General features: G+C 37.3%; 1 protein-coding gene across 8 annotated transcripts in view; it reads left to right on the top strand.

The window, feature by feature from the left end:
* Positions 1-25,432, top strand: part of LOC144009496 (POU domain, class 6, transcription factor 2-like) — a 104,664-nt gene that overhangs the window by 73,574 nt on the left and 5,658 nt on the right. For 7 of the 8 annotated variants that reach the window (XM_077509258.1, XM_077509257.1, XM_077509259.1 and 4 more), the window contains 2 exons: positions 14,783-14,926; positions 22,038-22,247. In XM_077509258.1, the coding sequence (XP_077365384.1) occupies positions 14,783-14,926; positions 22,038-22,247 (354 nt within the window). The remainder of the gene's footprint in view (positions 1-14,782; positions 14,927-22,037; positions 22,248-25,432) is intronic. The other variant, XM_077509260.1, reaches the window with a different exon arrangement.

Below are 25,432 nucleotides of genomic sequence, written 5' to 3'. Positions count from 1 at the left end.
CTTCCTTCCTGTCAAAGTCAATCTGCTTTTGGGCCCTCTTTATAGCAATCGTAATTAGAGCTGGCAAAATTAATTGATTAATCGACAAATAATCGACAACTATTTTAACTCCTTCACTGGCAGTCATTTTGATTGAGCTCCCGGCTACTTGACTGGATTTTGACTGATTTTGCAAGGTCCACAGAATATTCTGTTCTATTGCTATAAAAACATGGAACCTACCAGAAGAAAAATTAGTCTCTTCTTTCACCAGGAAAAAAAAAGTGTATTTATATCTGTTTTCGTTTTGCAACAATTAGTATTAGAATATAGCTAAGTTTAATCATTATTCACATTCCTGGTGAAAACAATGGCAAAAAGAGCTTGTTGCAACATGGCTGATCTCATACTCTGCTGCCACCTGCTGGCCGTTTTTGTAATAACTACAATTGCTTTAAGCAACTGCTTCATGTCTGAAGCTGTAGCAAATTCTTCTGTATGCTCTAGCATAAAAAATAAACAACATAAAAATGTATAAATACGTTTTTGGGAGTAAAGGACAAACTATTACCAAAAAAACGTGTAAATACGTTTTTGGATTTGAATGTAGAGCCATTTTTTTTAAATGTAAAATTGTCCCAAACCTCTTATTTCAGCATATCAACAGTTACATGCTTTTTTTAAATACACGTTAATGCAAAATTAAAATGAATCTGATTCGTCGATTAATCAGTTGAATAATCAATAGATTAAACGATTATAAAAATAGAGATAGTGACAGCACTAATTGTAATAAATTATGAGTATGTACGCCTTCAAGAAAGTCTTACGTCTTCAGAGATGATGATGAAGGAAAATACAAATAAAATGTTGAAAAGAAGCAAACACTAGTAAACATATAGAAGAAATTAATGCTGAATATTCAACAACAAAATCACAATCCAATGAAACAGCCAGATGGGAAAAATCCCAAGACAAGTGTGTCAGAAATGCGAATTTCTTCAATCAATTCGATTTCGATTTTCCCCAATTCGATTTGACTCACTTCAGTTCAATCCGATATCGATTTAATTACCAAATCAATCAAATGATTTCGTTTATTCATGAAAGTAAAACGAGTAACAATCAGTTAAGTGTGACACAAACATTGACATCAGCAAGGATAAGATGAAAATATTTTCGTAATTCTAATTGAATAATTGTGAATATAGACGTAATTTTGTGTTAAAGTGCAATAAGTCAGGTCTTTCATAAATTTAAGAAAATACTTTTAAATTCATGTAAACAGTATATGTCACGGAAAAAAAATCGGACTTTAAAATTCTATTTTCTTAAAAAATTATTGGGGAAAAATTAGATATTTAAATAACTAGTTCATGGTTTTATGAATCGATATTGTGCTCGAAAACGAAAATCAATATATCAATTATTAAATGTTTTTATTTAAAATTTAAGAAAATGCTTTTAAATTCATGTGAACAGTAAATTTCAAGAAAACAGTAATATAAAAAAAAATGACCTTTAAAATTAAATTTTCTTAAAAAATTTATGGGGAATAATGAGATATTTAAATAACTGATACATGGTTTTATCAATCGATATTGGGCTCGAAAAGGAAAATCAATATATCAAATTATTCAGTTTTTAATTTAAAATTTAAGAAAATACCGTAAATTTCAAGAAAATAGTAAGATATATGGATAAAATAGAACTTTAAGATTCTATTTTCTTAAGAATTTATGGGGGTGGAAATGAGATATTTAAATAATCGATTCATGGTTTTTTGAATCGGAATTAGGGTCAAAAAGGAAAATCAATTCAATATCAATTATTTGATTTTTTTTTTTTTTTTTTTTTTTTAAGTCCAACCCTCCTAAACATGGCAGAATGATGCTAATCACAGTCATGATATAATATGCATGTAAAACGTCGTCACGGTCTCTTGCTTGATGTCAAGTTGCGAATAAGGAGAAATGCGCTTGGCGGCAACAGCCCCAGCGTGGCCAGAAAAAGGGAAAAGAAAATATTCTGCAGGCGGCACAAACGTGACTTTTGACTTGCCTTGCGAGGGAGGCCATAATGCAATAAAGCCGCATTAAAAGCTCCTTTTTGTATTTATTTATTTATTTTTTTGCCACTCTGCACACTGGCGTTGCTCGCGTGAGCCCGGCCGCTGCTCTGTCTTGCGGTCACTAATGGGCACCACAAACGACCAGCAGTGGAATGGTACCCCGCGGCGGGCGGACTGGCCTCCTCGGCAGAGCGGAGCACTTAGACGGTGCCTGCGAGGGGCGGGGGGGCCTCAGTGTCATAACCCGGACTGATAATTAAAGAAAGACGTCTGACCGCCGGAGCAAAGTGAAAGAAAGACCTTACAAACCCGAACACAGACGCAACATGGCAAAAAATAAGTCCTATCAAAGAAGCAAGTCCGACATGCGAGCACTCCGACACCAAAACATTTTGAAAGTGCATCTTTGCTCAATGAGTTCAACCGGAAAAAAATCTAAGACGTTTTGCTTTGAAGTAGCCATTTTGGGAAAATTCCATCAAAAAAAAGGCCTGGAAAGTTCATGTCAGGTTTATACACCATCTATGACATTTTAAAAATACACAAATGAGAAGACTGGGAGAGAGAGATGTGTGCCGATCACTTGCCTCTGGCCCACTCTCCTCGTATTACGAGTTAAAAAAAGGTCTTGTTTTCTCATTTTTGTGTCTGTCTTCTCATTTGTGTCTTTTTAAAATGTCAGGTGGTGTATAAACCTGACATTTGTTTGGTCCTTCGAACCGGATGTCTTTTATTACTCAAAGTGTCTCAAACAGAAAACTTCACCAGTCAACAGTCTTTGAAGTTTGTTTACGGCCTTGGAATGAAATTCCTCCCTTGCCGCAGCAGCTGTCACGATATTGAACACCTCACAATGTTTTAATATTCTAAGTTTTACCAATCGACATGAGATTGGGTGTTGATCACAACAGGATGCACAAAAAACAAAAACAAAAAGAAAACTGAATTACATTGGAAAAATATTAAAAGGACATTTGACTCATTGAACAATTTTCAGCAGTGAAGAGTTAATATTTTGTCCAGAATTAATTTGATAACTTTATTATTTTTCATGTACAATGAATACCTAAATATTTTTTTTTTACTTGCTGTCGACTGATGATGACATCACCCGTGCTGAGGAAGTAGGTAATCATGGCTCACCTGTTTTCTGGGTTTGGTCAGTAAACTGAGCCATGATTGGTCGTTACCTACTTCCTCAGCACAGGTGATGTCATCATTACTCGACGGCAAGTTGAAAAAATTACTTATTAAAGGTATTAATTGTACATGAAAAATAATGACGTTACCACATTAATTATAGACAAAATATTAACTTTTTACTGGCTCAATGAGTTAAGTATCCCTTTAATGTGTTAGAGGAGTAAATAATTAGATGAAATATACCTAAATATTAGAAAGAGTATGAAAATATTAGATGAAAAATAGAAATATTGGAAATTTTGTCATTTCTGTTCACAATTTTAAGATGTCGAGCGCTCACTGACATAAAAAAAAAAAAAAGTCTGCAACTTTGTGATAAAAAAAATAATTTCAGAAATAAGACAAACATTAGAAATAAATGTCACAATGTTTTTTGATTTTTATTTTTTTGGGCTACTATTTTTTTCCTTTTTCTTTGCTAAGACGTTTGACTAATTGTCCTTTTAAAGGACAATTATTGCAAAAGATTATTGAAAGATTTTTTTTTAAGGATGCGCCAACATCACAACATGAAGATGATGAGAATCACCCAAACTGCAAAAAAAAATAAAAATAAAAAAAATAAATAAATTGACTGCAATCTGCACCGCTGAAAGCATAAAAATGGTTCATAAGCTGAAGTGAAGTTTGTAAATTGCTGCCTCACCTCCTCCTCATCCCTGTCCGGCTAATCCCCTCAATTGCAAGTAAATAAAAGTAGTGCAGCTGTCATGGTCAGCTTGCTTTTTGGCCCCCTCATCTTTATAATTATTCATATGAAATGTGGCCGGCTGTTGATGGGCCCGCACAGTCTTCTTATTTTCTGCTTCAGTCAACAGTGCACATTTGCACGCAAGCCCGCTTTATTATGTAAGGCAATTTTCTGCCGTCTTAAGACTGGCAAAACCCGCGACAGGTGCGCCTTTATTGGACTTTTTTCAAAGTCACGTTTGTCGTCCGGTTGGAAGAGTTGTTGCTGATTTCATCGGTCGTGACGTCTTCGACGGGCGCGTGTCATCTTCATTTTGATTTAATACACTGCAAAGTCGCTGAGCCGATCTGGAGAAATCGATGCAATTGATTGGTCAGGCCGGCTTAATACGCGCGTTAGCATAATAGGCGAGTGGCGGCTTTAAAACGAGACGAGTGAAAAGTGCCACATGATGGACTGCAAATGGAATTCATTCATTTAGCTGTGACTATTTTGTTCAAAAGACACAAAATGGCAGATACTCACTTTTGATTGGACAAAAAAAAAAAACTATTCAAATACCTTTCATTAATATAATAATTTTACACTTCTTTGTAGCATTCTCAACTACAACGATAACCGTTTATTGATGAACTTCATATGATTTTGCTACCGTTATTATCACAAGAAAATCCAAATTTGTGGTTTAATTTGTGCGTTTCCTTTTGTGTGATTAAAAAAACAAAAATAATTTAATACTTAGAATATTTTTGTGTACATTACAAAAATGACAATGGACCAGAACAAAAACTAGGGATGTGCAAGTAATGATACCAGGTATCGTAAGGTGTCGATACAAGTATTTACCGCCCTCTTGTGGCCATTTCATGAACAAAAAAAATGAAGAATTAGAAATGACAAGAATAGTTGCCATAAATGTCATTCAATTTTAAGGAAAATGAAATATTGGTATGTATAGGGCTTTCGTAAAATTATTTTTAGAAAATAATTATTTTTGGGTAAATTGAAAGTACTTGTGGTATCGGTACTTGGTATCGATGACTTCTCAGGAGTTGATTACTCGGACTGGTATCAGTCTGGGGGGGGGGAAAATTGCTATCGAACATCCCTCCAAAAAACATATTTTTTTTAGCATTTTTAAAATGATTTTGTTGAGGAAAAAATGTTTTGGTGGTCCATTACAAGTCTTTTTTTTTTTTTTTTTCACAAAAATTATTCTTTGGTTAAAGACTGAAGTTAAAGTTAAATGGAGTTAAATGGATAGCTAACGATAGCCTTTGTAGCTAGCATTAGCATGATTTCACTTGTCAAATATTGAGGCTTTTTTTGCTTTATACCCAACGCCCAATACCCAATAGTTCAATTTTGGTGGTCCTTTATAGGTCTTTTTTGTAATTTACACAAAAATTATTCTTTAGTTAAAGACTAAAATGCATGTTAAATGGATAGCTAACGATAGTATTGGAGCTAGCATTAGCTTAATTTCACTTGGCAAATATTGGGGCATTTTTGGCTTTATACCCAATGCAACAAAATAGCTCAAAATGAATTGTAAAAAAAAAAAAAAGGTTTTTGGGTGGTCCATTACAAGTCTTTTTCTTTTTCTTTTTTTTTTTCTTTTTTGTAACATACACAAAAATTATTCTTTTGTTAAAAAAAAAAAATGCATGTTATATGGCTAGCTAGCGATAGCCTTCGTAGCTAGCATTAGCATGATTTCACTTGGCAAATATTGAGCCTTTTTTTGCTATATACCCAACGCCCAATACCCAATAGTTCAATTTTTGTGGTCCTTTATAGGTCCTTTATAGGTCTTTTTTGTAATGTACAAAAAAATTATTCTTTGGTTAAAGACTAAAATGCATATTAAATGTATCACTAACAATAGCCTATGAAGTTAGCATTATCTTGATTGACAGTGAAAATGTGCAGATTGAACTAAAAAAAAAAGCTAATATTCGCTCTCAAAAATCCAAAATATTATTATTATTATTATTATCATTATTATTATTATTATCATCGTAGCATGAGTGTCTGGATTGCGCTCAGCTGTCGACAAAGGGAGCCGAGAGATAAACCAGTCGTAAAGGAGGAGGCTGGTGTCCGTTGCTGAGGACGCCAAAGAGGTGTGGAAAGATGAGTAGCGTGTGACGGTCGGTCATGCTTGGCGGCCGCTGACCTTGGCGGCGCCGCCGCTCCTCACCAGAGGCTTTTCTAATGAAGGCTGATTGCCGGCTGGCGCAGCCACACCGAAAAGGAGAGCGAGAGAGGAGAGGCTCAGGTAATTGCAGCACTTGCGAGTGTAGAGGGCGGTGCGGGTGTGTGGGGGGGGCGCCCCTCGGGGCGGTCCTGTGATGTCGGGGCGAAGTCGGCGGGGGAAGAGAGACGTCGGCCGACGCTTTGCTGGTAAATTGTGGAGAAGGTGGACCCCCGGGCTGTAATTACCACTGTTGAGTGAGTCCGTGGAGAGCGGACAGCCCCGGTGCGACCGTGATCACAGGCCACTTTCAGCCAGACGAGAGTTTTTTTCTTACGGGAGGATTCGTCGTCATCAGTACGTTTATTGAACAATAATCAAGTCAAAAGGCTTTCAATTATTAACTGCCTTCAATGAGGCAAAAAGGTGTTTGGTTCGAAATCCTTCATTTCTGTTTGGCTAAAACACCGAATGTGTCCTTTGTAAGTAGACCCACAAAAAAAAAAAAAAAAATCTCGAGAAAGACACACAAAGTCTGTTGTTGTTGTTTGAATTGGTCATGTTAGGGTCAACGTCTCAAAGAAATGCACAGCTGTTAGTGATTTATTTATTTTTATTGTCTCCACAAAAGCCAATTTCATTGGGCAACAAATTTATAAAAAATTTGAAATTTTTGTACTGTGAGGAAAACAAAAATCACAACTTCACAAAAAAACAAAAAAACTCTCAAGGACCTTTGCCCAAAGAGTACCTGCTGAGTCTGCCATTTTGGTTTGGAATGGCCAGTTTAACGCTTTTTGTTTTAATTCAGCCCCCAAAGTCAGTTTCACTTAGCAACATAAAATTTAATTGCCGTATCCATCGAGTAGACCTACAAAAAAAAAGACACAAAATCTGCCATTTCCATTTATTCATGCTTGATTGTGATCAGACTGTGAGTAGATCCACAAAAATGTCTCAAAAACATTTGTCCAAAATCTGAAAATCTGCCATTTTAGGTTGAACGGCCATTTTAGGGAATTACTTGTGGATGCGGCTCCCCTAACAAAAAAAATAAATAAATTAAAAAAAAAAAAAAAAAAAAAGACTGAAAATGATCTCCAAAGATATCCATTTACCATATAGAAATTCCTTTGAACTCCAGATTTGGGCCCGGTATGAATCATTCACCCGGTATGAATCATTTAATTTCATTGCAATTGTCGGCGTCCATGTTGACGTTCCCTCGCCCTAAGCGGTCGAAGCGGGCTCCTCAAAAAAAGACGGCAAAGTGGGAGCGATCGATACAAATACAGATGTAAATGTCATCAGTCCATCTGAGGCCGCTCGGACGACTTCACGAGCGTATTTTTTGGCCGGGCCCGAGAGGGCGGCGAAATGATCGATCCGGGCGGCGGCGGCCACGGGGGCTCGCCGCCGCCGCGATTCATCTTTGGAGCGGGAGAGTCGGCCGGTGACACATGACAAGTCGCCCATTTCTCTTCATTAGCCGCCGTGTTTTTGGAGAGCGCGCGGCGGAGAGTCATCACTTACCTTTTATTGTGTTTATCAAAGGCGCACCGCGGCTGACCCTCCCCATATTGAATTGAGAACATCAAAAGATCACTGGACATTGATTAGCGGGATATTAAAGTCATTCAAATGCTATATTGCCATGTCAGAGCGCACACAAAGACTGAAAGCCGGGGATTCTTCAAATGAAATCAAAGAAAAGTTTGATCACATATTAAATATCGGAGGTTGTGGTTTGGAGACGCTTGGGAAGTTTATGACTATACTGCGCCATAAAAGCGCAGAAGACTCTTAAACATCTGAAAACGGTGCCATATCCGGTATTTTTTTCTCCACAATTTCTGGATCTCAAGAAACAAGCACACCAAATAGGTCCCGGACGCTTCATGAGCGATGACTCGCACTCGTTTCAGAACGACGTGGCTAAACATCATCAATCGTCCGAGCGGAACGTCACGTGGCGTAAAAGCCGAGAAAATCCATCCGCAAAGACCCGCAATTATCACAAAACGGGCCGGAGAGGATTTTTATGGCATGATTTAAATGAATTGCGCCGGAAGGTAACGAGTGGCGAGATTGACGGCCGGCCCGTGGCACTCCATCAGTGCTTTATCGTCGCCTTCAACCGTTTGACGACTCTCATCCGCCTTCATTTGCATCGCGCCTCGTTAACAACGCCACCATTTGGCCGCGCCTTAATGTCTTTTTATTTGATCGCACCTTAACTAGCCGTCACTCACGCGGTTCTGATGACATCACACTCGCGCCAAACGTTTGCTACAGTATGCTTGTCCTCTTTCGGGGTCTGGCCAGAGTATATCCCAGCTGGTAGGATGACTTTTGACGAGTTGTCAACCAATGGTAGGACACAGAGAAAACCAACTGTTCCCACACAATTCTGGAAATATTTTGTTTGTATTGACATTAGCTGATTGTTAAGGAATCCAATTTAGGCCATGTATCAACACATTTGTCGATACTTCACTGTTTCGAGTTTATGAACTTGGACACTGGACCGTAGAGATTAACTCTCCCAGGTTAGCTTAGCGCTAGCTAGCTTCTGCGACCGGAAATGTTTAGCCGAGTGTTAAGGAAGACAATCTAGGCCGTGTATCAACACATTTGTCAGTACTTCACTGTTTCAAGTTAATGAACTTGGACACTGGACCGCAGAGATTAACTCTCCCAGATTAGCTTAGCGCTAGCTAGCTTCTGCGATCAGAAATGTTTAGCTGATTGTTAAGGAAGCCAATCTAGGCCGTATATCAACACCTTTGTCGGCACTTCACTGTTTCGAGTTTATGAACTTGGATGCTAAACCGGAGAGATGAACTCTCCCAGGTTAGCTTAGCGCTAGCTAGCTTCTATGATGGGAAATGTTTAGCCGATTGTTAAGGAAGCCCATCTCGGCCATGTATCAACACATTTGTCACTAGTACTTCACCGTTTCGAATTAATGAACTCGGACGTTGGACCGGAGAGATGAACCCTCTCAGGTTAGCTTAGCGCTAGCTAGCTGCTACCGCAAAACACGGATGAATGTAAAAGTTGGCCATTGGCTAGCATATAGCGAGGGATCCTGGTGGTTCAAGTAAGTTATTTTAAACTAAGGAAAAACATTCTGTAGGTAGCTTTTGGGCAATATATCATTAAGATAAAGTGCTAAGTTTACACCATTTACCATTATGATCAAATTGGATTTTTCATTTTTGGACATAATGGTAAACAAATAACAAATGCCAATTTTGGGTACAAGCCCAAGCTCTAACTGTAGTCAGGTTTCCATCCAATTGTTTAAAAAATTTTAAAGCAATTTTACTGAAAATGCGCAAAACGGACATGCGACTTATGCTCGTTTCCATCTGTTCTTCTTTTGCGAATATTGAGAGGGACTCCACCGCTGTAGGTGGCGCTATACGCCATAGAGATGTGAATCCCTCCCAGTAATTTAAAAGAAGAGGAAGACCAGGAAGCAACTGCGCCGTGCGATGACGTCATATGAGTTTAGTTTTGTAATTCTTGATAAACTGTAGCGTTTTTTTGCTGTTTTAATCTAAAATTACATTAATATTAACTAATTTAATTAATTCCAAAAATATTTCTGTTTCGTCGTCCCCCCCCAAACATACTTAACTTTCTCATCAGCCAGTACACGCGTGACGTAATATCCGGTCAAAACGTGCGACGTGTATCCGGTCTTGTCGCTGTTTATTCGCAAAACCTGTTTTCAGAGCCAAAATTCGCATTTTCCTTTTTTCAGTACGCGTCAAAATCCACCCCCTTTTTTTGCAAATTTTGGACTCTTAATTTTTAAAGTGTCTTTAAAGAGCTTCAAAAAAACAAAGTGGTGTACAGTAAATGGCATAAAAACACATCTGGAGAGTATGTAAATATTGTGGATTGAGGTTTACTGTATTGTCTTTTTTTTTTTTTTTGCCCCAGTTCAATATTGGTCTTGCGTCCAGAGGGGCGGGTGTTGGCAGGCTTTATTTTTCACAAGGTGCACAGCAGAGGCCCAGCGGTGGGCAACAGACGGCCCAGCGCGGAGGTGTTTGCGAGGGCCTAATGGCATTTTGATGTTTAAGCACAGAAGGGGCGCGAGGGAAGAGTCAGCCCGAGACCCGTCGGCGGCCGCGGCGACACGCACGCACGCGCCGGGCGCTCTCGTGTCACACTTGATCACGTCAAGCGGGGAGGAGGGACCGCAAACTTCCATGTTGGGAGGGACAACTTTGTCCTTATTGTGACAATATGGCCGTTATTATTGTCTTGGACGCTGGGGACGCTCTTCGCACTCATAAGAAAAGCTGCGGTCACACTTACGCACTCACGAGTATGTCGCGATCAGGCTTTCTTGAGTACTTTTTTTCTTGAGCTTATTTCAAAAAGTCAAGCTCATACTTGTGACTTATGACTGCCCCAATTTATTAGTTTATTTTTCCCAAGCTCAAGACAAACTTAAAATAAACTTTGTGCAAAGGAGTAATAGATATTTTAATAAATAATTCATATATTTGTAAGGCTTGGGATCAAGTTGTAATTTACAATTTAAAAAAAAAATGGTAGACGTCCACAAGTTATATCATGTTTAAAATTAAGCAGATCTTAAAAGAAAAATGCAGAGCTGTCAACAGTGTCCAACATTAAACACTAATGCCGTCTAGAGGCACACAGCTTAATGTTTCACACTTTTTTTTCCATTACATTTTTTATTTGAACTTCAATTAACTTTAAGAATTGCTATGAAATGCAGTACCAGTGAACTAAAAAGATACAAACATTATTGGGTTAATATATATTTTCAACTTTTATGTTCATTAACAAGAGAATTGAAAATTTGAAAAAAAAATACATTTTATTGTACACTCACAACCAAGTTATTATAGTTGGGGAATTTTCGATTTTAGTTCATTTTGATTTCATTTTGAGTTCTGTTTTTTAAATTTAGTTGGTTTTAATTTGTTTTCAGGGTGGTTCCGTTAGTTTTTATTAGTGTTAGTCATTTAATAAAAGCTTTGTTTTAGTTTAGTTTTAGTTTCAGTATTAGTTTTTGTTTTTGTTTTATTTAAAAAAGCATTGGAGCGATGTCATCTGAAGGTGCTTTTCTCTTGGCTGCCGATAATTGACGTCACTTCTGTGTGACACTTTCAAACGTCCTTTTTCCGATTAATATCAAAATAAAACTTAAAATCACATTTAAAATCATCCCCAAATGCTCAGGCATGAAATTAATTACCAAAGACTAAAACAAAGGACATTTTTTCTATAATTAAAGTTAGTTTTAGTTAGTTTTGTTAACATAAAATGTAGTTTCAATTAGTTTTGTTTTTTTTTAAAGCATTTTTGCTCTGATTTTATTTCGTTAACAAAATTGTTTAGTTGTTTCCTTAGTTTTAATTAACTAAAATAACCTTGCCCACAACAGATATACAATGAGTGATTAATTTGGGATTAATCATGAGTTAATTTATTATTACTGCATATAAAAATGTATTTACCACCTGAATGTTGGTCAAATTTGTACTACGCAGTTAGGACAAAGTTGTTAGCGTCGCTAACTTAGCGACCGATGTCGGAACAACATCCGTGATCAAGCTAATGTGGTTCTACTTTCACCTCTTCTTCGCTCTTTTCTCCATTTCTGCGCGGAAAGGAAGAAAAAGCAAACTGAGCCACGTGAAAAGAGCAAAACAACAACAATAAAGTGCGTTTTTCTTTGTGTCAAACCATTTTCGATTTGCAGCGGGGGGGTGTCTCCAAGCGGGGGGCTACTATTCCCCGTTTGGCCGATTACACGCACCAGGCGAGCCCCCAGCTGAAACCAAGTGGCGGGACGCCGCACTTTTGCACCCAATTGCAGCCAAACGTGCATTTAGCGTGGCGTGGCCTCTCGTATTACCGCTCGGTGTCTTTTGCCGCTGAGAGTTAAGGTGCGAAGAAAATGGAGGCTCCGCCTGCAAAAGATGTCTTTGGTAGCGTCAAGAATCAAACACAACAATGGCCCGCCGTTGTCGACACGCTGGAACAATCCTTGTTTATCTCCTCCAACACATGCAATCAGCGCAAACGCTCGGCCGGGCCTGTCATTTGCTCCCTCCCGCCGAGGAGTCGCCGTGGCGGAAAATCACCTGTTTAGCTCTGGAAACGCGCACACGCGCGGCAGAATAAAAGACCGCCGTCTCTTTTCAGCCCCATTTAACACAACGGAAAGGACTGTTATTGAAGATGTTTCCAATAAAGCTGTTTAATTGGCTGGAAAAATTTTTTATTTATCCTTCATTGTTTTGTCATTTCTTAACTTTTCAAACTTTTGTTTTTAAACTTATACCGTATAAGTAAATTCATGGTACGGGTCTGATCACACAAGAACGGCGAAAGATAACAAAAACATCCTTTATAATGTGCAAAATATTACTTTTTTTTTTTTTTTTTTTGAGTTCCCACAAGGTGACAATCAGCTTTGTAAAAAATCTGGAGGATCCGTTCGGAGGAAAGAAGACATAAAAAGCCAATAAAGGCAGAAAAAGAAGTGGATGACTTTCCAGGCAATATCAATCACGGCCAATTTGAGAGAGGACTGCCGACATGAAATATGATTTCATAAGACAAATGCCGTGTCATTCTTAATGTACTTAACCTTTACTGTCAATGAAAAAGTATTGATTTTTTTTCCCCCCCTCCTCCTTCGTCATTAGATTTGAGAAAGTGTAATAATAATATACGGCGGTGAGGCCTGAGCTAACCCAATGAGTTGACGTACTCGTTTGATACGAAGACATTCGGGATGCTTTTTGCCCCAATTTTTGCCTCGTCCCCACCAAGATGACAAACGGCACACTAGGGGTCGCCAACCTTTTGAAAATAAAAGTTCATTCTTTGCTACCAGTCAATGTGCTAAATTAATGATACTCGTCTTTGTGACGACTCTGATCATGTTCATGCGCAACAATAATAATTATATGGGAAACATACATCGCAAAATGCAACACATTTTCAAAGGATCACTTTTTTTTCCACAACATTCCATGTAATTCACCATGTCCTGTCATTGGTGCGCTATTTTTAGAACGGGCCCCAAACTAAACGGGAGGAAAAATTACTCTGAAAACCAGAAAGAAAATATTCAGGAAAAAAAGTGGGGGGAAAAATTATTTTATTATTATTTTTTTTTTTTTTTACCTCTGAACTCCAAGTGACTCGTTGCAGACTCGCTAATGGCGGGCACTTTCCCGCTTGCAATACACTTCCGAAAGAAAATTAACAGTTAGTTTACTAAAATCATGCCGATCGATTGACATGTTCGTATACTCACCTTAACCGACCGAGCCAGTGAGTTGAAGGTATGTTGGAGGTATGCAGGAAAGTATCTGACATTTGAGAGTCTGTATTAAGTCACTTGGAGTTCAGAGGTAAAAATGAAAAAAAATAAAAATAAAAACATTTTAATTAAAAAAAAAAGATGACTAAAGTACGAGTGGTTAGCACGTCCGCCTCCCAGTTCTGAGGACTCCGGTTCGAGTCCAGGCTCCAGCCATTCCTGGGTAGAGTTTGCATGTTCTCCCCGTGCCCACGTGGGTCTTCTCCGGGTACTCCGGTCTCCTCCCTCATTCCAAAGACATGCATGGCAGGTTGATTGGGCGCTCCGAATTGTCCCTAGGTGTGCTTGTGAGTGTGGATGGTTGTTCGTCTCTGTGTGCCCTGCGATTGGTGCCGCCAGAAACCCCCGCGACCCTTGTGAGGAATAAGCGGTCAAGAAGATGGATGGATGGATGGATGGATGGATGACTAAAGTAATTTTTTTCTGGGTTTTTTTTTTGTTTTGTTTTTAAGTAATTTCCCCCTGTTTTTCTGAATATTATGTTTTTCGGAGTAATTTCTTTGTTTTTTTTTTTAATAATTTCCCCCTGTTTTTCTGAATATTTTTTCTGTTCTGAGTGATTTCCTTTCTGTTTTTTTTTGTTTTTTTTAAGTAATTTCCCCCTGTTTTCTGAATATTTTTTCTGTTTTTCGGATTAATTTCTTTGGGGGTTTTTTTGTTTTTGTTTTTTTATAATTTCCCCCGGTTTTTCTGATATTTTTTTTCTGAGTATTTTTTTCTGTTTTTTTGTTTTTTTTAAATAATTTGTTTTCCTGAATATTTTTTTAGTTTTTCTGAGGGATTTTTTTATTTTACTTATTTTTTTTTAAATAAGTTTCCCCCCATTTTTCTGAATATTTTTTTTTGTTTTTCTGAGTAATTTTCCCTCCTGTGATTCTGAATATTTTTTTAATGGTGGAAAAATATTCAGTAAAACAGAAATATTCAGAAAAACAGTAAAAAAAACAAGCTCCCCCCAAAAAATAGTCAGTACAACAGTTTTTTTTTTTGTTTGTTTGTTTTTAATTGAAAGCAATACGCTTCCGTAATTTAATAAGAACTTAACACAACTTATTCCAAATTGTAATATCAATTTGGAATGAGTTGTTTAAAATTAAAGAAAAAAAAAAGTTCTTCCACTTAATCTTGGTTTGCTGTTCAGCATTTTTGTTGCATCCTTTGAATGATAATTATATCATTCAAAGGTATTTTTCACTTCTCAGTAAGACAGTCTTGTGATTGTTGTTGTTGTTGTTGTTGTTGTTGCTCCAGCAGCCTCTGAACCCGCTGGCCAGCCAGGCGGCGGCGGCAGCGGCGGCGGCAGCAGCCATGGCGGCCGGCTCACAGGTGTTTAGCAACGCCCTTTCCAACCTGCAGGGAGGCGGCGGGCAGCTGGTGACCAACGCGCAAGGACAGGTGAGCGTCCGGAAACAAAAGCACTTCCCACTCCTCCTCCTCCTTCTCCTTCGCTCGTTGTTGAAAAAGCGCTGAGCTGGCCGGCTGCAGAATTGCTCCACGAGTAGCCGGACGCTTGAATGATGACGCTTGTCATCGCCGAGCCCCGTCGAATGAATCATCTGATTGCGGCCAGCGCGCAACGCGTATTGAAGGCAAATGCGTGAGTTGAGTTGGCACATGCGGACGGTCCTCAGCGCGTCCGCTTTGTGGATGAACGCTGTTAGAAGACGATTGCAAGCGTCGAGCAACTGAAATGAAAATCTGTCTTTACGGAGACGTCAACTCGTATCGCAAATCATCTTTCCCCTTTGATATGTTCCAGACGAAAGTTACTTATTATTATCATTATTGTCATTATTATTACTATTATTACTGAGACATTTTATTAGCTATTTATTATTTTTTATTTACGTATTTATGTATTTACTGAGACGTATTATTTTTTACTGAGTCGTTTTATTACCTATTTATTATTTTTATTAATCTTTATTTTATTACGTATTTATTATTATATTATGTATTTACTATGTATTATTATTATTATTATTATTATTATTATTATTGTTATTATTATTGAGACTTATTTTATTACTCAGATATCACTCATATTGCAAATCATCTTTCCCTTGGCAACGAATGGAAATGCCATTAATATGTTCCAGCCGAAAATGACTTATTATTATTATTATTATTATTTTTATTAGTAGTAGTAGTAGTAGTAGTAGTAGTAGTAGTAGTAGTAGTATTACTGCAACATTTTATTACCTATTATTTATTTTTATTAATGTAATTTATTTATTTTATTTTATTTATTTTATTACATATTTATTATTATTATTATTATTATTATTATTATTACTTAGACTTGTTATTTTATTACTGAAACAATTTATTACCTATTTCTTATTTTTATTTAATTTCATTTGTTTTATTGCATATTTATTATTGTATTACATAATTACTTTTTACCAAAGACTTGGAAATGCCATTATGTTCCAGCTGAAAATGACTTTTATTATATTATTATTATTATTATTATTATTATTATTATTATTACTGCGACATTCTATTACCTATTATTTATTTATATTTATTTTATTTATTTTATTTTATTTATTTTGTTACCTATTTATTATTGTATTACATATTTATTATGTATTATTATTACTTAGACTTATTATTATTTTATTACTGAGACAATTTATTACCTATTTCTTATTTTTATTTAATATAATTTGTTTTATTGCATATTTATTATTGTATTACATATTTACTTTTTACCGAAGACTTATTATTTTATTACTCATATCGCAAATCATCTTTCCCCTTGGCAATGAATGAAAATGCCATTAATATGTTGCAGCCAAAAATGTTATTTTTGTTTTTGAATCGGGATGGGCGATCAAGCCGATACCAGGCATTAGTACTCGCAACAGAACCTGATATGGACTGTAAATTAGAAATTAAAAGCATAGAAAAATATCCGTTATTGTTTTGTTTTTGAAAACGTGATGTATCACAAGTACTGGTGTTATCGGTACTGGCAAACAACCCACCAAACGTGTTTGGTGGGAGCAATTATGCGGCGGGCGAAGTAGCGTTTAACTCTACGTCCTCTCGCAGTGGCGGAGCAGTCGCGCTAGCTAGTCGGTGCCCGTCCGTCCTCTTGATGCTAAACGCGGCTAATGAGACAGTATGGACTCAAGCGGCTTCAACAAAGACGCCGGCGGCGCAAGGCCCACGCCGACGTGCGGCAACGCAACCGTGCGCTTTGCCAGCGTCTTGGGCGGGCTTGACGGTGCCTGACATAATCGGGTCAGTGAGACGGTCAAAGCCCCGGGCTGCAGCCTTTGCTCCGTGGCCGACACACGCTCATTATTCCTCAGCATTATTCGGGCGGAGGGGGCGGGGCCACAAAAAAGCGGGACAACATGGAGACCTGAAAGCAAACCAAGTAAACAAACACAAGCATGAAAGTAGAGCATGAAATGTCTTATTTTTATGATGATTATTTTAGTATTTATTCAAACAGATATTATGAAAATATTTATGTAAATTATTATTATTAATCTGAAATGTTTTTATTATTTTTTGGTGATAAAGTTAACTGAATTTTTTCATTGGACTTTAAAACTTTTAAAATGTTTATGAAAGCAGATTTTTTTTTCACACCATTTTATTTATGTGTAATTTATTTGTATATTTCTAGACATGTATATGTTATTTTTCATTTTTTTTAAATTTCATTTAGTTACATATCTATATAAATGCCTTTGTTTGTGGATAAAAACTAAAAATTACAAAATTTGGACAGAAACATATTTTATCCTGCCATAAAACTAAAAATAGTATAAGTTGATTTTAGTTCATGAAAACTAGCAATATAACTAAAACTATTATTGTAAAAAAGTTTGTTAATGTAAGTAAGTAATGTAAGTAGAAAGGAAACTGAAATTATTTTTTATGTATATAAAACTAATTGTTGACTGTCATATTTCTGTTGAATTTTTACTACACAATACTTATCGTGATTTTTTTTTCATCTTGCACAAAATACTTTTTAACTCATTTGCTCCCAAAAACATATAAATACGTTCTATTTTAAATGTATTAAGTGTCCCAAAGACGTATTTATACGTTTTGTATGTTTTTTTTTGTTTTTTGTTTTTTTTGCTAAAGCATACAGAAGACTTTGATGCACAATCTCAACTGCAGAGAATGGGTGAAAAAAAAGGTAGTAATTACAAAAATGGCCAGCAGGTGGCAGCAGAGTACAAGAGATCAACCAGGGCCGTTTCCCCGCAATTCTTAGCAGATTTGTGAATAATAATGAAACTTAGCTATATTCTAATGTTTATTGCTGCAAAACGGAAACAGATAGAAATATATATTTTTTCCTGATGAAAGAAGAGACTCTAATCTTTCTTTTGGTAGGTTCCATGTTTTTATAGCAATAGATCACAATATTCTGTGTGCCTTTCAAAATCAGTCAAAATCCAGTAAAAGAGCGAAGGGGGTTGCGTCTGTGAAAATGGTTGGGAGTGAATGAGTTAAAAATGACACTAAAACTAATAAAAACTAAACAAAAACAAAGCATTTTCAAAGAAACGAAAATGAGTAAAATCAAACAAACCCTCTTTGAATACTCTTTAAACTATATTGAAAAAAAAAAAAAACAGCAAAAGTCAAACTGAAATTAAAACTATCATGAAAATGTTATGCTAACCCTGCACCAGTAGCAACCTTGGCGGAGGTCATCAAGAAGAAACATCAGCGTCATCATGACGACTCTATTAGGTGCCGTTTTTTTTGTTTTTTGTTTTTTGTTTTTTTTTAATGCAAGGCCTCCAGCGTGTTATCATGCGAATCTTCCAAAAGCTGTCACCCGCCCGCGCTCTTTTTATTACGGCGACGGAACGAGCACTTAGCACCGCGACCACCATGAATAATTGAGCGGAACAAGTACAAACCCCCGCCCCCCCCCACCGCGCCGTGCCGGCATGCCAAGCGGGGAGCTCGCTGGGGGGTGGAGGGCAATAAAATATGCTAAGTGGCAGCAAAAGAACACGAGCCGGGGAGAGATAAATTATCTGCGCCCTAATGCGAAGCAACGTCGCCAAATGAGGCGTGGCGGGGATGAATTACAGATTCACGACGATCCCCCCCGCCCGATGATGTCAAAACGATGTTGGCGGGGGGGTGGAGGGGGTGCAGGAGCCATGCGAAACTACGAGTCATTTAGTGCTCATGAACACGAGGTGTATGAAAATGCGTTCGGCTTGTAAAGAAATGAGAAGCATCCAGTGAAGCAGAAATAAACGCCGCGCCGCAAATGTTTTACAAAGTGGCGCCTTGAGATACGAGCGACCCAACTTACAAGTGTTTATTAATAGGACAATTTATTTTTTATTTTTTGCTTTGACTTATGCAAAGCAAGCAATGTTGAATTGAGATAGACCAGCTAGCATAATGCTAATGTGAATGGAACATACCATTGATGTGCTAACATTAGCGTCAATAGTGTCGGATTTTACAACTTTTTGAACCATAGATATCTGAACACAAATGCTGGAACAACACATGAAGGCATATGATATAACACTGACAGGCATAGATTCTTTATCCTCTCTCAATGATTTTTTTTTCTCAACTTGTGGCATAGTAGACCAAGAAGTGTGCATTTGTGTGTGTTTGACCAAATTATACAGCACTGTACGGCCTCCTGGTGGCCAAGGCAGGCACAACAGACGGTGCAGCACACTCAACTGGATTCAATCAGGATACTCCAACTATTGAATTCTTTTTTTTATGGGAGGTTAGAAGGAATGAATGGTATTTTCATCAGGGGAAAGGTGATTTGAGTTATGAGTGTTTTGAGTTACAAGCGTCATCGCAGAACCAATTCGACTCCTAAATTGGGGCGCCTGCTATCAAATTCAACAACCAGGTCAATCTCGATCACTTCCTCCCATGATTTGACGGCTAGCCTGGGTGAAGATCCGACATTTTCAAGTGGCAGCTAGAATCGCCTAGAATTATTTTTTTTTTGTACATGCTTTTTGGTTTGTTTATTTATTTTTCTGTTTTTTTGTGCGGCCATATATCTCGGGATGAAAAAAAAAAAAAAAAGGATGTATTTCCACTCACGGTTTCAGTTTATGGAATAATCTGGATCGTAAAACAAAATCATATCAGTCTATCTGTACTTTTAAAAACTTGACAAAAGCTACATTACTGGAAAAAGACATATAATACAAGGACATGCTGCTGAATTATTTTATGGGATTGTTATATTGAAAACGTCTTGACCGCTCGCTGTCATTTATTCTGTGTTGATTATTTTTTTGTTATTGTTGTTGCTCAGGGGCAGATAACATTTATTCATATTCATTTATTCATTCATTTAAATAACAAGTTTTACTTCTTTCTGTCCCTTTTTATTTCTCTTTTTAATGGAATGACGTAAAATTGAAATTAGAAAAAAAAGAAAATGCATTCATAATAAACTAAAAAATCATACCAAAATGAAAAAACATATAATAAATGAAAAAAATTATACTGTGCTGTATACTGTAATAAATGTTTAAAAAAAAAAAACATACTTTAAATGAAAAAAATGAATGTCAATGAAAAAAAAGAACATATATTATGAATGAAAAAGAAAAAGCATTTATAATAAATAAAAATAATACCAAAATAAAAAATAATAATAATAAACAAAGAAATATATATAATTACCAGATTTTTTTATTTTATTTTATTTTTTTAAATTAATGCGGATTTCCATTATCGTGGGTAGATTTTGGAACGTAACACCCACGATAAACAAGGCAACACTGTACCAATGTTTTGAGTTAAGAGCGTGGAATGAATTAAACTCATATCTCAAGGTCCAATGTAAAAAAATAAATAAATCAAAAATAATCCTCAAAAAGTGAATGACAATGTATTTCAAAGAAAATACAAGAGAGAATTTGGAACTGTTGTGAGTGTCTGTCAGGTCCAACTCTGGCGTTTGCCCTTCCTGATTACAAGTACACAAAGAAGAAGGTGATTGTGGAGGAGGTTGGACCTGCTGAGTTGGATTACAAGCACCGGGTCTTGCAAGCCGCCACTTTTTGTCTCCTCTCCTCTCAGCAGCAGACACACACACAGACACTCCAAGACACTCATCGTCACGCACGCACTCGCTCGCGCCGCAAGATTGGCTAACGCGGGCACTGGTGTGCACCAACTCACACACACGCACACACAAAAACATCCAAACAGGTATTCGGCGTTGACCTTTGCGGCAACATTCGGACGACTTAGCAGCCGTTAAAAACGCGCGTCCGTCTTTCTTCCCTCATTTCCCGCTTGTGGAATTTTTATTCACACGTCATCGAAATGTTAGTCTTCATCAGGGTTATTATCATTTTGGAATTTTTCATTTTAGTTCGTTTTGAGTTTTGATTTTTAAAGGTAGTTAGTTTTAATTAGTTGTCAGGGAAGTTGTTTTAGTTATTTAATAAATGCTTCGTTTTAGTTTAGTTTTTGTTAGTTTCAGTATTAGTTTTAGTTTTTATTTTATTTTTATTTTTTTTAATGTGTATTACTTGCGCACAATATTTTAAAACACCATGGGAGCGACATCATCTTCTTTTCTATTGGCCGCTGCTAGATGACGTCACTTCTGTGTGACACACTTTTAAGCGTCCTTTTTCCGGTTAATATCAAAATAAATCTACTTTAAAATCACCCCCAACAGCTCACGCATGAAATTAATTACCAAAGACTAAAACGAAGGATATTTTTGCTATCATTATAGTGAGTTTTAGTTAGTTTTGTTTTTTTTAAAACAGCATTTTCATTTAAATTTTATTTTGTTAACGAAATTGTTTTTTTAATTTTAGTTTATTCGTTAGTTTTAGTTAACTAAAATAACCTTGATCTGCATTCGTGTACACACCTCATGTAAACAAAAACAGCAAATATTTGTCTTTTTTTTAATTTTTTGCAGATAATCCAAACAATCCTGCTAATGTAAAACAAAAACAGGAAATGTTTGTGTTTTGTTTTTTGTTTTTTTCAAATCCAAACAATTGCCATTGATGACAAACAAAAACAGGATTTTTTATTATTTTTTTTCCAGATAATCCGAACAATCCTGCTAATGGAAAACGAAAACAGGAAATATTTGTCTTTTTTTTTTCTTTTTTTTTTGCAGATAATCGGAACAATCCCGCTGATGGCAAACTTTTTTTTGCAAATAATTCAAACAATTGCCATTGATGACAAACAAAAACAGGAAATATTTGTTTGTTTGTTGTTTTTTTTGTTGGTTTTTTTTTCAGATAATCCGAACAATGCTGCTGATGGCAAACAAAAACAGGAAATATTTTTCTTTTTTTTTCTTTTTTCTTTTTTTTTTTTTTTTGCAAATAATCCAAACAATTGCCATTGATGACAAACAAAAACAGGAAATATTTGTTTGTTTGTTTGTTTGTTTGTTTTAAGATAATCCGAACAATGCTGTTGATGGCAAACAAAAACAGGAAATATTTGTCTTTTTTTTTTTTTTTTTTTGCAGATAATCGGAACAATCCCGCTGATGGCAAACTCGGCAGGGCCGTCCGGCCAATCGGGGGGCGGCAACGCGTCGCTGCAGGTGCCGCCCGTCACGCCGCAGCTGCTGACCAACGCGCAAGGGCAGATCATCGCCACGGTGATCGGCAACCAGATCCTGCCCGTCATCAACACGCAGGGAATCACGCTGTCGCCCATCAAGCCCGGACAGCAGGTGGGGCCGAGCGCCGCAAATGCTAACACTTGGCTCCTTTCGTTGGGTTGCCCGTCGCTTAAATCTTGGTCAAGTCAAACAATTTGATTGGACTGTACCATCTCAACAACAACGAACAAAAGACAATAGTCTTTTGGAGCCATGATCTCAACCTAACAGGAAGTCCGCCATTTTGTGATTTACTTTGGAATTTGGCACTATTTTTGGGGGGGCCTAATTCCTCCTCCAGAATGTATCCGATCATCTTCAAACTTTGTGTGTTTAATCAGAAGATGTTTAAAATGGTATGTTGAAATTTTGAATATTGAATGCTTTTTATGTCGTTGCTAGCGGTTGCCGTGGCGATTCACTGCTTGCAAAGAAAAAAGATGTTACTTTTGAGGGTCTCAAAACCCTGGGCGAAAACTCATGAAACTTTCTTGCACACATGTCAGACCTGGCATAAAAAAAAAGAAATCAACATTTTACAGATTTCTTATGTGTTTTCAATACTCATTTTTAATGGCATGTTCTCATTTGTACATTTCATCTCAATCTGAGAGAATTGGGAGTTAAATGTAACCGCACAATCGCTACTTTTACAGCCATATGCAAAATCTAACAGTAATTCTGCCATTATGTGTTTATATTTTGGAATTGGGCACCATTTTTTTTACTTTTACAGAGGTCATAATTTAACAAACTCCTTCTACAGATAATATCCAATTGTCTATCTGTTTCCATTTTGCAGCGATTAGCATTAGAATGTAGCTAAATTTCATCATTATTCAAAAATCTGCTTTGAATTGTGGGGAAACAGCTTGTTTTCATCATGGCCCTGGTTGATCTCTTATACTCTGCTGTCACCTGCTGGCTGTTTTTTGTAATTACTACAATTGTTTTCACCCTTTCTCTGCAGTTGAGAGGCTGCATCAAAGCCTTCTGTATGCTCTAGCATTAAAAAAATTTTTTTTAAAACAAATGTATAAATACGTCTTTGCGACACAATACATTTACAATAGAACATATTTATATGTTTTTGGGAGTTAAAGGGAAACCCCCCGCAAAACATTGACAGTAATATGTTCTATGCAGCCCTACTGGTCTAAATATGGTATTCTTTTTAATATTGTGTTAGTGGAATATGAGTTAAGCAGCAAAATCTAGACATTTTTATCTGTCTTAGGGGGCAGCCATTTTGTCATTTGCTGTCGACTGAAGATGACATCAGTGTTGCTCAGGTCTCAGGTGACAACCAATCACAACGCAGCTTCAGAAAACAGGTGAGCTATGATTGGTCGTTGCCTGACTCCTGAGCAACAATGATGTCATCTTCAGTCGACAGCAAGTGGCAAAATGGCCGCCTCCTGAGATGGATAAAAACAGCTGGATTTTGCTTCATAACTCATATTCCTTTAGACTAGTGAGGTCACATATAACATATTATTGTCAAGAAATGTTTATAGTTCTAGATGAAAAGTTCTTGAACGCTTTTCATTTTGGTCGCACGCTGTTGCTGTGGCGATGTACTGCTTGCAGGGAAAAATAATGCTGTTTCTGAGGGTCTAAACAAGGGTGAAAACATAACGAGTCGTGCGCTCTTTGCAGCGTCAACGATATTGTCTGGATCGTCTTCGCAGCATCGCGCAGTAAAAGTTGCCTCGAGCGCGCAGACGGACGTTTAATTGCGGCCGCCCGCCACTTGTCACGAACGATTGCGTTTGTAAATAATGTTTAGCGGCGGCCGACTCGCCGCTTGAAAGCTTCGGCGAGCGCGCGGGGGGGGAATCATTTACGCTTGTCAGGACGGCGCGCTCGGGAGGAATATTTCCAGTGGAGCTAGTAGATAATTCTCCCGGCCTGTCAGCGCTGCCTGACGGCGTGCGCTAGCTCGGCTGTTGACTCGCACCCCCCCGCAAACAAACACATGGCAGGCAGAAAATAATTAATAGCAAAAGAGGAGCGCAGACGGCGGCGTGACAACGCTCCCGTCTTGATGTTGTAAAAGCACATCGGGCAGAAAAGTACATTGTTATTGTTATTTGTGCCGCCGCCGTCGCCGCGTAGCGATCAGGAATTACGTTTGATTCCAGGAGTTGCGTTTCTGAACTTGTCAACAGATGTTCTCTCGCTCCCACAAAGGCGGTAAATTACCCCGGAAGAAATCGGTAGTAGATGACAGCAACTCCAAAGCGGTGAAATCGTGTAGTGGCTAACTGCTAGTTATGCAACGAGGGCGGTCAAAATGAGTGCGTTAATTTTGAGTTAATTTAAAGTTCCTTTAACACTGCTAATTTTTTAAATGCGCAAATTAACTCATTTGCTCCCAATAACGTGTAAATATGTTTTTTTTTAATGTTCTAAGTGTCCCAAAGACGTATTTATACGTTGTTGTTTTTTTGTTTGTTTTTTTATATGCTAGAGCATACAGAAGGCTTTGATGCAGCCTCTCCAAAGAACGGTTGCAGAAATGGTAGTTATTACACAAACGGCCAGCAGGTGGCAGCAGAGCAAAGAAGATCAACCAGGGCCATGTTGAAAAAAAGCTCAATTACTTACAATTTTGAATAGATTTGTGAAAACTGATTAAACTTAGCTCTCTTCTAATTGCTGCAAAACGGAAACAGATAGAAACATACTTTTTTTCCTAATGAAAGAAGAGACTTTAATCTTTCTTTTGATAGGTTCCATGCTTTTATAGCAATAGAACACAATAATCTGTGGGCCTTGCAAAATCAGTCAAAATCCAGTAAAACAGCCGGGAGCGAACGGGATTGTTTCTGTGAAAATGGCTGGGAGTGAATGAGTTAATGACCGTCCCTTACTTGGAAAGCCCGTCCCAGGGTAATTCCAGTCACAACTCGGCAGACACGTCCACGTCAAAATGTAATAATAATGCATATATTTGTAGAGACTGATGTCAAGTTGTAATTTCAAAAAGCTGCAGAATTTCACAAGTTACTTCATGTTAAAGATTATATAGCTCTTAATATGAAAAGAAAAATGCACTGAGCTGTCACCAATGTCTTACAAATGCAATTATGCCATCTAGTGGCAGAAAAATTACCTCAACACAAATCAATATCACACTCGTTTTACAGTACAGTACATCTTAATTTTAACTCAATTTTATGAATTATTATGAAGTTACTGTATTGATGACTAAAACACACCTGTACTTGAAACAATGAACATGAATTTCCTTT

This window comes from Festucalex cinctus, chromosome 20 (genome assembly GCF_051991245.1).
Source record: "Festucalex cinctus isolate MCC-2025b chromosome 20, RoL_Fcin_1.0, whole genome shotgun sequence".
NCBI classification, from domain to species: Eukaryota; Metazoa; Chordata; class Actinopteri; order Syngnathiformes; family Syngnathidae; genus Festucalex; species Festucalex cinctus.
The sequence above is the reverse complement of the archived record's forward strand: the minus strand, read 5'-3'. Positions and strand labels throughout refer to the sequence as shown.